This window comes from Gymnoscopelus braueri (assembly GCF_963280865.1).
Source record: "Gymnoscopelus braueri genome assembly, chromosome: 15".
NCBI lineage: Eukaryota > Metazoa > Chordata > Actinopteri > Myctophiformes > Myctophidae > Gymnoscopelus > Gymnoscopelus braueri.
Window position 1 is genome coordinate 24,101,767 of NC_137620.1, and position 12,113 is coordinate 24,113,879.

General features: G+C 41.0%; 2 protein-coding genes across 2 annotated transcripts; one reads left to right on the forward strand and one right to left on the reverse strand.

The window, feature by feature from the left end:
- Positions 1-1,127: 1,127 nt before the first annotated feature.
- On the reverse strand, positions 1,128-3,874 carry LOC308101311 (uncharacterized protein). Its single transcript, XM_080450735.1, has 4 exons — positions 3,698-3,874; positions 3,003-3,053; positions 2,734-2,838; positions 1,128-2,020 (listed from the first exon to the last, which is right to left on the reverse strand). The coding sequence occupies exons 1-4, from the start codon at positions 3,762-3,764 to the stop codon at positions 1,947-1,949; spliced, it is 297 nt and encodes a 98-aa protein (XP_080306861.1). The 5' UTR covers positions 3,765-3,874; the 3' UTR covers positions 1,128-1,946.
- A 2,413-nt stretch (positions 3,875-6,287) lies between these two features.
- LOC308101910 (uncharacterized protein) lies at positions 6,288-11,277 on the forward strand. Its single transcript, XM_080451450.1, has 3 exons — positions 6,288-6,459; positions 6,791-7,155; positions 8,594-11,277. Exons 1-3 carry the CDS (start codon positions 6,365-6,367, stop codon positions 8,671-8,673), a joined length of 540 nt encoding a protein of 179 aa, XP_080307576.1. The 5' UTR covers positions 6,288-6,364; the 3' UTR covers positions 8,674-11,277.
- The last annotated feature ends 836 nt before the right edge of the window (positions 11,278-12,113 follow it).

Below are 12,113 nucleotides of genomic sequence, written 5' to 3' on the forward strand. Positions count from 1 at the left end.
AAAACAGCCTGGAGTCAAACTGACCTCAGAGATAATAGGAAGGAAAATAGGATTAAATAGTGTCAATTAGACCCCATTCAATGTTTAATATCTCTGCTGATATATCGGCTGCTATTAGCATAGACGAACACCTAGTAGTTTGTCATGGGAGAATTACAGCATACAGTACTGTACCTTAATCATTGTTTGCTGTTTAGCCCAGCGGCCCCAGCCCTGCACTATGCCTTCACCCAAAACAGAGATGCTATCCAAAAGGGTTGAACTGTAACCCAACCACCCTGTATCACCCCTCACCAACCCCCATGAACGTACACACACACAGCGCACACACACACACACACACACACACACACACAGCGCACACACATACACATACACACGAAAGCAACACTCACACACGCTGCATTCTCTGTCTATCTGTCTGTCTGTCTGTCTGTCTGTCTGTCTGAGACAGACTATATATATAGACAGACTGTCTATATATATATATATATATATATATATATATATATATATATATATATATATATATATATATATATATATATATATATATATATATATATATATATATATATATATATATACACACACACACACACACATACATAATGAAACAAAAAGTATAAAATGAGACAAACAAGCTAAATCTGCTTTGACTGATTTGTTTGTTTGTTTGATTGATTGATTGATTGATTGTTTGATTGATCGATTGATAGATAGATTGGAAAAAAGTGTAAGGAGATCAGGAGAGGACATTATCATCCTTGCAGCTTTGCTGTGATGGTATCTTGTGTTTTCCCACGGCCCTCATAAATGAGATATAGATCAGGCCAGTGAGGTGAAGCAATCCATCCCTGCTGTTCTCATCTTCCATAGGGGCCATCTTCCATAGGGGCCATCACAGATCACACTATACACTCAACCAGGGTTAGGGTTGTTAAAAAAAAGACAGAAAGAGCGGGGAGTTGTTAACACTCTTCATTCGACAAATCTAAAAAATAGCCGATCTACATGTTCACAGGGTGTGGCAATGTGATTCCTTCCTTATGTAATTACGCTTTTTATTTCATTTTTGGAGAAAAACAAGATTTCAGTGAAAATGTGCTAAAAATAGTGACCCCAGGTTTAATGTGGTTTACGTATCATTTTTAATTAAATTGTTAAATTGTCATATTATCAAACATTCTGTAAATATCAAACATGATCAGACAGTATGTATTAATTATTGTATTAATAATTCAGTCTGAACAGAAGCAGGGATAAAGCATATCCCCACCAGCCATAAAAGATAACAACCAGACGGGGCGATTTCAAAAGCATAGGCATGGATCCACCCCCCCCCCCCATCCCCACCAGCTAATTGAACCCTAACTAAACTCAACATAATATTATTACATCCACAGTGGTACCATTTTACAGGAACTGAAGGTAGACTGCATTATTAAGTAATGACAGGCAACAAAGTCAGTCATTAGCTATCTATGAATTCAGCACAAATATAGTAAGTGTGTATTTGGACTGTTTGAATTATAAGCTTGGTAGGCCTATGTGTCACTGCTTAAATAAAAAAATAAGAAAACTTTCAGAAGTAAGTTAAAGTAAGCAGATCTACAAGCTCTCGCGTGTTGTGAGCTTGTAGATCGGCTATTTTCACTATAGTTTGGGTCCCGGAGAGACATCAAATTTCTCTTTAGGGTCTCGACCTTAAAAGATTGGGAACTACTGGTGTAAATACAACAATTTAAAGTTAGAGATAGTGCTGTGCCTACGCTGTACATTCGAATTTGAAAGCACTGCTGCAGAACAAAGAAAAAATACATTCAAACTGGATACAAAGAGATAAATGCAGGTAAATCATCTGTAATAAATCTACCCTATCTACCTTTACTGAAAATAGCCACAGTAATTCAAAGACTTTGCTCTCTGTCCAGTGGATGGAGCTTTCAAACAAACGTGAGGGGAACGGTGTGACTGCCGAGACGCCAACGTCTGCACACCGGCTGGAACTCCTTGAATTCTGCAGATATACAAACACACAGAAAATAGCTCAATATGAAGGCAATACATCATATCGTTGCTGTCGGGCAGAACATCCTATCTCCTTATTCTAACTGTGTTTTGTTTTTTTAATTAACTTTCTACTTGATCATACTACCATGATGTCACACAAAAGTATCAGATCCACAAGCTCGAAACGCAGCACGAAGCGATGCGTTTTGAGCTTGCAGATCTGCTATTTTTGCTGTTTTTGAATTTGAATTCTGAAAAGTCCCAATTTTGGACATTATGAGGTTTCCACCCAACAGAGAGGATATAATTTCAAATTTTAAGTGTGACATATCTAATTAGACCCTCCAGAAAAACGCGGGCAAAAATCCTTGATTTTGCGGGCAAAAACTCTTGATTATGCGGGCCAAAATCATTGATTTTGCAATGAAATATGCGTTTTTTTTGCAATTTTATGCGGTGAAATTGCGGGAAGTTACGTAATATGCGGAAAGTTGTGAAATATGCGGCAATATGCGAAATATGCGACATGCGATGCGAAGCACATATTATGCCATGCGATGTGCATATTATGCGATGCACATATTATGTGATGCGGCCTTTTTGAAAAAACGTTACCCCCGCATAATTATGCGCCATTTTGCTGATTATGCGGTAAATTCTGCGATCGCATAATCTCAGTTTCAAATGTAGAACTATACATAGTTTCTGAAGTTCACTTACTGTGCTCGTTTGTTTTGGAACAGAAGCACTTGATCAGGCGCTGCCTCTCTCCAGGGGTCTGGGGAAACAGCGGTGATCTGCATTTGAGCCTTCCACTGGGAGACACTGAAAGAAACAGAGTAATGGGGGATTCAAGATTCAAGAGGGTTTTATTTGTCACGCACTCATACAGCTTAGTTTAGATTTTGTTCATGTTTTTGTCCTTATTCAGGGAATTATCATAATAAGGCTCAGACCACATTATATTCTGCAGCTGAAGCAGCTCTCACCTTTGCACCGGCACTTACGGAGATGACCTTTGGTTACTTGCAGTCCGGGGACTGTTTAAATGATGGGAAAAAAGACAAATTCCAACAAATCATTGACACAAAGGTGTAATGCATTATCTATTAACCACTTCATACATTTACAGTGAAACCCAAATGTACCTATTGACAGAGGAAAGATAATGGAACATCTGGGAGAGGTGTCGTCGCGTACTTTGATGGACTAAGTCAATGGTAACCGTCCGGAACGCTCGCCCCCCAAAAACACACTCTTTCCTGCGGAACGCTCACCCCCAGCGGGGGACCATTCGCCCCACTTGGCGTGGAATGCTCGTCCCCAGTGAGGCGGACCACTCTGCCCGCTTGATGAGACCAGACAACCCAACCCATAATATTAAGTAAAAAAAAACTGTTAAAACTAAGCGGACTCGAGAGGCACCGCCGAGCGAGCCGTTAGGCGAGCGAGTCGCCGTGCCGAATGTTGCAGCTGGGATTCTGTGTTTTGGGGCGAGCATTCTTGTATTCAAGTCAATCAATAATTGTGACAAATGATCTAGGCGAACACAAGGCATAAAATGTATTATAAAGATGATCTGTAGCCATAAGATGTACAGCTTCTTTTACCACCTTCAATGAAAACTACTTTTTAAATAATAAAAGTTGCTACTCCCTTCGAAGTGTGCTAAGGGCCCACCTACCTGTGTTGTGACAGAAGATGTCAGCTAGAATGATGAGGAGAAGGGTCACGCAGATGATCTTAGACATGATGGCAGCTGTCAGTAGAGTATAGTGTGTTTGGTCTCTTCACCAAAAAGCATCTGGGATTCTTTGTCCTCATGCAGCAGCTACAGTATAAGCCACTCCTGAATATTCAGTTCACCTACATTATGTGGGTGTCTGGGGGTTTCTTATCTAGAAAGATATGTCAGGACAGGACATGCCTCTCCTAGTGTTATTTTTTTTTGGCCGATTACTCAACATTTCACGATCCAAATTTGATATGTGATGGAGATGGAGATAAGTAACACACATGCACACACACTGACATACACACACATTATGTGCAATGCACCAATTGCACATAAACTGATACTTTTACCACTTCTACTTTTTTTAATGTTGTGTCCATCCGTAAGTCCATCCGTAAGCCGAGTTACAAGCTCACAATGCATCGTGGATGCAACACATTGTGAGCTTGTACTGTAAGTCTGCCATTTTCGACGCGCGACACCGTCGTGTGACTGAGCATATAATTTACATGACAATGAATCCTTTGACAGGTGACAGGTTTCAAACCCTATATATTAAGTTGAATGGCCTCCTTTTTCCCCACTACACCAAATCTCTTCGCAGAAAATAACTGATCGACAAGTGTCCACAATGTGTCGTGTTGCAACACGTTGTGAGCTTGTAGATCAGCCATTCTCGCTGAATGTTGGCCCCTTCCCCAGGGTTTGTGTGGTGTTATGGCCCGGCTCTAAGCCACAATAAATAAAGGGGTAACGAGAGAGAGAGTTTTAACTAAAAAAGGAGTGATTTTATTTAAACGCAAACTTAAGTGAACCGCAAATGCACTCTGTGTGACCATGCTAGGGTGTACCCCACGTCGAAACGGACATAATAATGAGGAAGGGCAGGTCTTTTATACTCTGTGGGAGACAGTGGCCAGGTGTCTCCCCTTCCCCTGATTACCTCTCCAATCAGCACCCTGCAAGACAGTTAGGCACACAAACACAATCCACCATCCTGGCAAAGGCCCCAGGGGGCCATCACAGTAGTTAACACCTTAAACCATAGCGTCCCTATTATTGGGCGATTTTCAGCAAATTGATTTTATAGAGAGAAAAAAGGAGGGGGCCAACAACATAAACTGTAAGAAGTAGGGAGTCTAATGCTACCCTGAATTAGAGAAATAGTCCCCTGTCTGGAACCAGGAAGGAAGCAGGAGAGGATTAACCCAAGTTCCATGGTACCCTGTATTTAAAGGACTCACCCTTAAAGGTGGGGACTTAAAGGTTGCAGCTTTGTGTGTAATGTACTCTGTTTGATGATGGTTGTAGTGACATTCATATTCCCTGGTGTGGCTTGTAGCAGTGGTCTAGCTCAGAGGTTCTCAACCTGTGGGATATTGCAAGTGGGGTCCCCAAAATAAGAGACTTCAAGTTTTGTGTGTGTGTGTGTGTGTGTGTGTGTGTGTGTGTGTGTGTGTGTGTGTGTGTGTGTGTGTGTGTGTGTGTGTGTGTGTGTGTGTGTGTGTGTGTGTGTGTGTGTGTGTGTGTGTGTGTGTGTGTGTGTGTGTGTGTGTGTGTAACCAGTGTTGCCATGTCAGCTTATTATAAGTGACTTTGGGCTTGTTTTTCTGGTAAGTTGCTTGTAAATATTGGTAGTTGCAGGTTTCTTTGGGCTTGTTTCTACAGTGTAGTTGCTTATTTGAGCTTGTTTCCTAATGTTTTAATTATTATTTAAACTAGTGGTTCTCAAATATTTTCATGTCATGGACCCACAAATTAATTAATAATTACGTATTTGTCCATAGCCCCATCTGAAAATGTTTAGTGCCAGGGGGCCGTATCAGATTTGTGTTAGAATGTACAAAACAATCTTCCACTTAAAAAAATAATAAATGCAGATCTACAAGCTCACACATGCTCACAATGTTGTGAGCAGATGTATACTGTACACTATATAGGTTTATTACACGGCTTGGTTGAATGCTTGATTCTGATTGGTCAATCGCTGAATTCAGCAGTGAATTATTTCTGAATAATGGCAGATGAACTCAATAACAGACCGCTATATAATCAAAGACGCACCTGCTGCTGCTTGATTTTGTGCTGTATCCAACAGCCATGTAAACAAACACACAATGTCATTTACAACTAAATGTTGCTCTCAAGAATGTTTTTGAAAACATTTGAAGCCAGAAATAGACGATGCAGTAACCAAATATTGATTATATTTGATCAGTAAACCGAATATTGATTCTATTTGATCAAGGCTTCCTTTTTTTCCCAAGGTGACTGTGTTGGCCAGCGCAACACTTATGGAATACTTTCATTACCATAAGCATGGAAATACTTGTTTTTTTTAGCCTACTTTTGGGTCAATTTATGAATCTATTTATTAAGTATAGGCCTATACGTGCAATAATGAGAAATAATGCCTAGTCAGTTGTTGCTCGTTTCTCTCACAACATCTGGCAACGCTGCTTGTAACCGGCGCTCCGTGACGTGCCGGGGTCGCTGTGACTCAGACGCAGAGGAAATCCCCAGACAGTGACAGAAAGGCCTTGACGACGCTAGAGCGGTGCTGCCCCTTTAAATGCAACGCACTACTTCCTCCAATGCCAACAGAAAAAGCTGTGAATGCGATCAACAACAACACGGTTGCCCACCCGGTCGGCCCGCCGCATTCTACCGGATTCTTTCTGCTTAAACACTACAGCCTCGTTTTTGCGGAGGTAAAATTATATCGATCTTAGGTTCAACTATTGAATAAGCGTTCGGTTTTTAACGATTGTGGTAATCGTGCGTAAAAAACGGAGATACTACAAGGAGTGGGTCCAACGGCAGGGACGTTATTGTTGTGTAACTTAGCTGTGATGGTTAGGACTGGAGGAGTCTATTTCACCCACCTGTTAGATTAATCAACGTATGATGATCTGGAAGATTTAATGGAAAACAAATACAACGCATTGGTTCTTCTGTATCTGCAGCTACCTAATTTACACATTTGACATGTATTGTTATTCTTTGGGACCATGACACACACTCTTTATTTTTCATTCACAGGCTCACAGCTGCAATCATAGCTTTTCTGCATTTTCTGGCATTTGCTGCACTCCATACATTGATCGTTGTTGAATGCCACTGCGGAAGTAACGGGCGGTCTCAGCGTGACGGACAGGCTGGTGGTAAGTGGAGACATCTAGTGGACACTACGGAGAAGACAGGCGGTTCCGTGGCAGAGATGTACGGGGCATCGCCAGGGATCCCTGAGCTCATACCACCCAGTGGTCCGCCCAGACAGGCCGGTCCGGCCGGCCAGTACAACCCGGGACACCCTCAGGTCAACGGCCACCGCGGCGGGGGGGCCAACCCTCAGAGACTCGGGCAGAGGGCGCCCAAACTCGGCCAGATTGGTCGGTCCAAGAAAGGTGAGCAAAGTGAATGAATGGTTTGGTTTTTGCTTATTTTTGACAAGTAAGCATTTCAGTGTCATATAAGACTAGTGGTTCTGAAACTTTTTAATTTCAAGCTCAAACTGAGTGTGTGTGACTGGAACCAAATGGACCGGTAAGGGTCTGGGTCCATTTGGTTCCATTCGTACACCCTCAGAGTTACAGACCTGAAAGGGTACATTTGGAACCCCTCAATGAACCCAGACCCTGAGGGTCCCCGGACTGCTATTTGTTTCTTTTAACTAAGCTCATACACATATGCTTTGTAAACAAGGCATACACAAATAAGTGATAGTACCATTTTCTAAATATGATGATATCTGTTTGTTTGACTCAGAGGTAGGATTGCATCACACCAAATGCTCTTGATATGATTCTAAGTACTAAACGGTAAAGGGGGTCTAAGTGATATTTTATGTTAATATAAGTATTGAATAGCTCTATATTCTGAGAGTAATCATCGCTAGAGTGTTTTTCAGTTTACAGGGGCGTTACCTTCTCTCCAGCTCTTTAGTAAACGGAAAATACCTTTCAGGTTGAGATAGGAGAGAGACCTCACACGGGATACACTGATACAGGATACAGGCAGCACTGGTACCCCTTCATCTACAAAGCCATCCTTGGAAACCTGCCCTCTTATATCTGCTCTGAGTTTGTTTTGATCAACAACAACAACTCACTCTTAGATCAAACACTTGGCTCCGCTACGTTGTTCCCCCTCTGCGAACAGAGGCTGGCAAAAAGAAGCTTGTTTTGCTTTAGACCATGGGCTTTGAAAGATCTCCAAACTGAAGTTAAACTACCCACACTGATTTAATTTGGGGGTAAGGACATGCTTACTAATAGCTGCTTCTGCTGCAATGTCTAGTTTTTAGGTAAATTGAATTGTGCCTATTGTATTTATTGAAGTGTACAATGTGATGTTGTGTACGGGTATGTTTTGCTTTAAAAAATCTATTTGGACTTTTAGGGATTTCAGTTGGACTGGTTTTAGTCAGTCTGTTTGTTGTGTTCTGTCCAGTGCATGCGTGCATACTTTAAACTCAATGTATGAGTGGGCAAACAAAATTGGAACTGGAACGCTATGAAATTGAAGCTTATAAATGGATCTTAGGGGGCTTTGCTGTCCTGAATGATGACATTGGCATCCCAACCTGAAAATGTATTTTCTTTTTCTAAAGAGCTGGAGAGATGGGAGACCTCTGTTACTGAACAAACACTCTATAGCAATGATTACTCTATATTATTAGAATATAGAGCTTTAACTTTTAGCAAAAGCATGTGACTTATTATACACCCCCTTTCAAATATGTTTAGGCCTTCAGAAAAGTACTGACTTCACTGTGGTGCTAGAGACATGATTTTTGTTTCCATTATCAGAAGCACTGACAATCCCTGCTCTTTTCCTCCGCAGTGGATTTGGAGGACGAGGACTTGGAGGACATCATGAACAACAATGGACAATGTCAAGTATCCCTCGCACCCTGCTCCTAAAAATCACCAAGAAGTGCCAAGAAAAAACAAAGTCTCCCGGGTCGCCAAACTCCATATCAGATCAGATATATGGCCTTGATCATTTCAAGTGACCTACTGCAGCTTCTACATGGCTGAACATGGCACAAATATGGCAAGTCTGTTGCCAGAGAAAAGCCCAGACCTTGCGTGTATATAGTGTTTATTTTAACCTAACTTTGGTCAGACTGTGAATGAATTGTACCGTGTTGCTCTCTACTGTACTGTATACCTCAGTAGGCGTTCTGCGTCGGGGATGAGATACTACAGAGTGTGTATGTTCTTCTGAGCTTCTGAAATAAGGGCTACCTTTCTTAAAAGTTGCACTGAGTAGATTATAAGATGAAAAGCACCCCCCATCACCAGCCTTCTGCCCCTCTTTCCCTCCCTTCCTCCCTTTTTTTTGGTGAAAGTTACAGATTTGACGAGAGACGGACACGTCTGGCGGAACGACAGCCTGTAAATGTGTGACATGCATTGCAGGCTAAACCTTAAGCTTTGTGCCGTGACTATCGTTCTCTTCCTCTCTCACTTTACATCAGTGATGTACCATAATCCTGTGGATGAATGCTCGCTATTTTGAAACTGTTTAATGACGACAACTGCTAATTATTTATTGCTCAAAAGAAAAAAAGACACAAGATATGCTACTGTGTTACTATGGCTTATTATACTTGTTTTGTATTTTGTTTCTCAATGATATCGTTTAAGATCACCTCTTGATTCAGATCTATTACATTTTCAATGAATACTGGTGCACTTTGTCGGAATGCCTGTTATGTGCCGTGACATGTTGCAGAATTCTATGCATGGAGTCTGTCGAAGCATTGGAAAACCGGTATCCCGTTATTAAGGGCTTACACTCTAGTATTTAAAACACATCGTGGTTTTTGTGGCTCTTTTAGGTCATGTGGACTAAAATGTTATTCACCTCACCGGTAGCTCTAAAAGGCAGACTCGGCAACATAATGCCATCATGGACAGTTATAGATGGACTACTGGGTGGGGAGGCCTCAAACTGTTGGTGTTTACAGTTGACTGAACAACCGTGGAGAAATAATGATTTGTCAAACTAGACTTTGGCATGGGTTCTCATGGATGTCTCAATGCTACATCAACCTCTCTCCTTTCACTTTGAACAACACTTGAGAAGTTATTCAAGGTCTGGCTGAATGAGTAATTGTGCTTCTGAGTAATTCTGCTTCTGAACCCCACCGCACGCTCACAGTGTTTTTAGTTTTGGAAACTGTGTTGACTTCAGCTCCTGACTTTGCAGTAATGTGAATGACGTTATCAAAACAAGTGATGGCTAGTAATGATGCTGTGTTGCTGAGGCTGTCTTTCCAATGTTTTTATGGCATATGCTTTTTGATGATCGCTGACCATAGCTAGAAGGACCTGGGTGTATGACATATGATGATGTCATATCAATTTGTTGGTCTGTAATCTGGTTGCTGGTTGACTTTGTCCTGAGGACTGGGCATTATAGTGATATGACACTAGATACCATCTCGGATTTTGGATATCGTAATATTGTGACATGACAAGTGTTGTCCTGGGTTTTAATCACTTAAACTCTATTTTCGCTATTTTGGAAAATGTTTGAAAGAAGAGAACTGATTATATCGCCACAATGCGATATTATCGTCACAATATTGATATTGAGGTATTTGGCAAAACATTGTGATATTTGGTTTTGTCCGTATCACCTTGCCCTAGTAATGGATGCACAGTAGTCAACTCCCCAGCAGCTCCCCCCAGTCACAGCTAGATGGAGTAGTTGTGCATTCTTACAATTTGCATGAAAATTGAAGACTTTTTGTATTGCATCTTGGGGAAATAAAAGATGATCCTTTGTGGAACCTTTTGGATTTTATAGTCACTGATTTTGAAAGTCAATAATAGAATTTTTGGTCACTGTACATTTATTTGCACATAAGTGAAATGTGTGTTCTGCTTTTACCCATCCTAACTATTAGGAGCAGTGGGCACTATTAACCACGTAAAAGGTCGGAGTCCCCCAGGGGTCTATATTTAGACCCCTGGGGGATCCCAGGGGGCCCTTTACACCAAATCCATAAATAGCTGATCTACACACTCACAAACTGCCACGTTGAGACACGTTGTGAGCTTGTATATCGGCGATGTTAGCTATTTCCACCAAATGTTCGCCCCGGAATGTGCTCAGAGCATGACTGTAGCCCCAGGTTTTCAGAAGCTGGCATACATGTTTCCCGTTACAGTTCATTTTCCCATAGCTTTGTTTGATTGGCTCAGCAGCAGATATGAACTGGAAACACATGATGACACCTTCACATGTTTCCAGCTCAAACCTGCTGCTGAGCCAATCAAACGATGCTATGGAAAAATGAACCGGAAATGGGTATGCCACCTTCTGGAAACCTGGGACTACAGTTATGCACAGAGCCTATTTGGACACTAGTATTTCAAGTGGTTAATACAGCACATGGAGAGCAGTTAGGGGTTCAACTGGGCAGCCCTGGCGGTGAACCAGGGAGCTGTTGATTCCAAGACGGCCTTATATTGTTGCTGTTGGGCAGAAACTTATATCCATATTCTAACAAAGTTTTTTTTGTAAATCAACTTGATCATACTACAGCGTCACACAAAAAGATCAAAAGTAGCAGATCTACAATAGATCTTGTCGATCTATTTTTTTAATTTGAATCCTGAAAAGTAACATTGAGGTTTCCACACAACAGAGACGATTTCCTCATGTAATGTTATAACTTGCTAATATGACCACCAAACAATGACTATTATTGCAATAACTTTTATTATAAGTATTTTTGCAAATGGGAAATGTGTTAAAACAATGTTTTACAACTGTTGTCCTGTGGAAAATAGTCATTTTTCATCACAATACTATATAAACGCAGTGTATAAAACATACTATCAAGGCATTAAAAAAACATTTCCTTCTCAAAAATAATGACTTGGAAAACATTTAAAATCGTTCAGAGGTTGTGTTGGATCATATCCCACTATTATTTGTGCTAATCTACATGTATGAACATACATTTAATCCTAAATACAACAATGAATGACATGCCCAACAACATAAATAGATAAAAGTTTCAACAATTTGAATCTTGCGTGAAAACTGGGTTTTGAGTCTTATTACATTGATAACGGCACCCCCTAATAATACTAATAATAACCAAGGCACCTGTTGGTGGAATGATGACTGCATTAAAAAATATTTCATATCTGTGCAGGGTTTGTAACAGACAGGTATGAAGAAGTCCATGCGGATGAGTGTGGCAGAATGCTCTGTGTCATACAGTCACCGTACTGTATATACAGTCAGCCCTGGTGCGAAGTCGCACCCGGATTATGGTAAGGCCTATATTTATAACCATGCAACGGTTAATACAAACACTACTGTATATTGACACAGC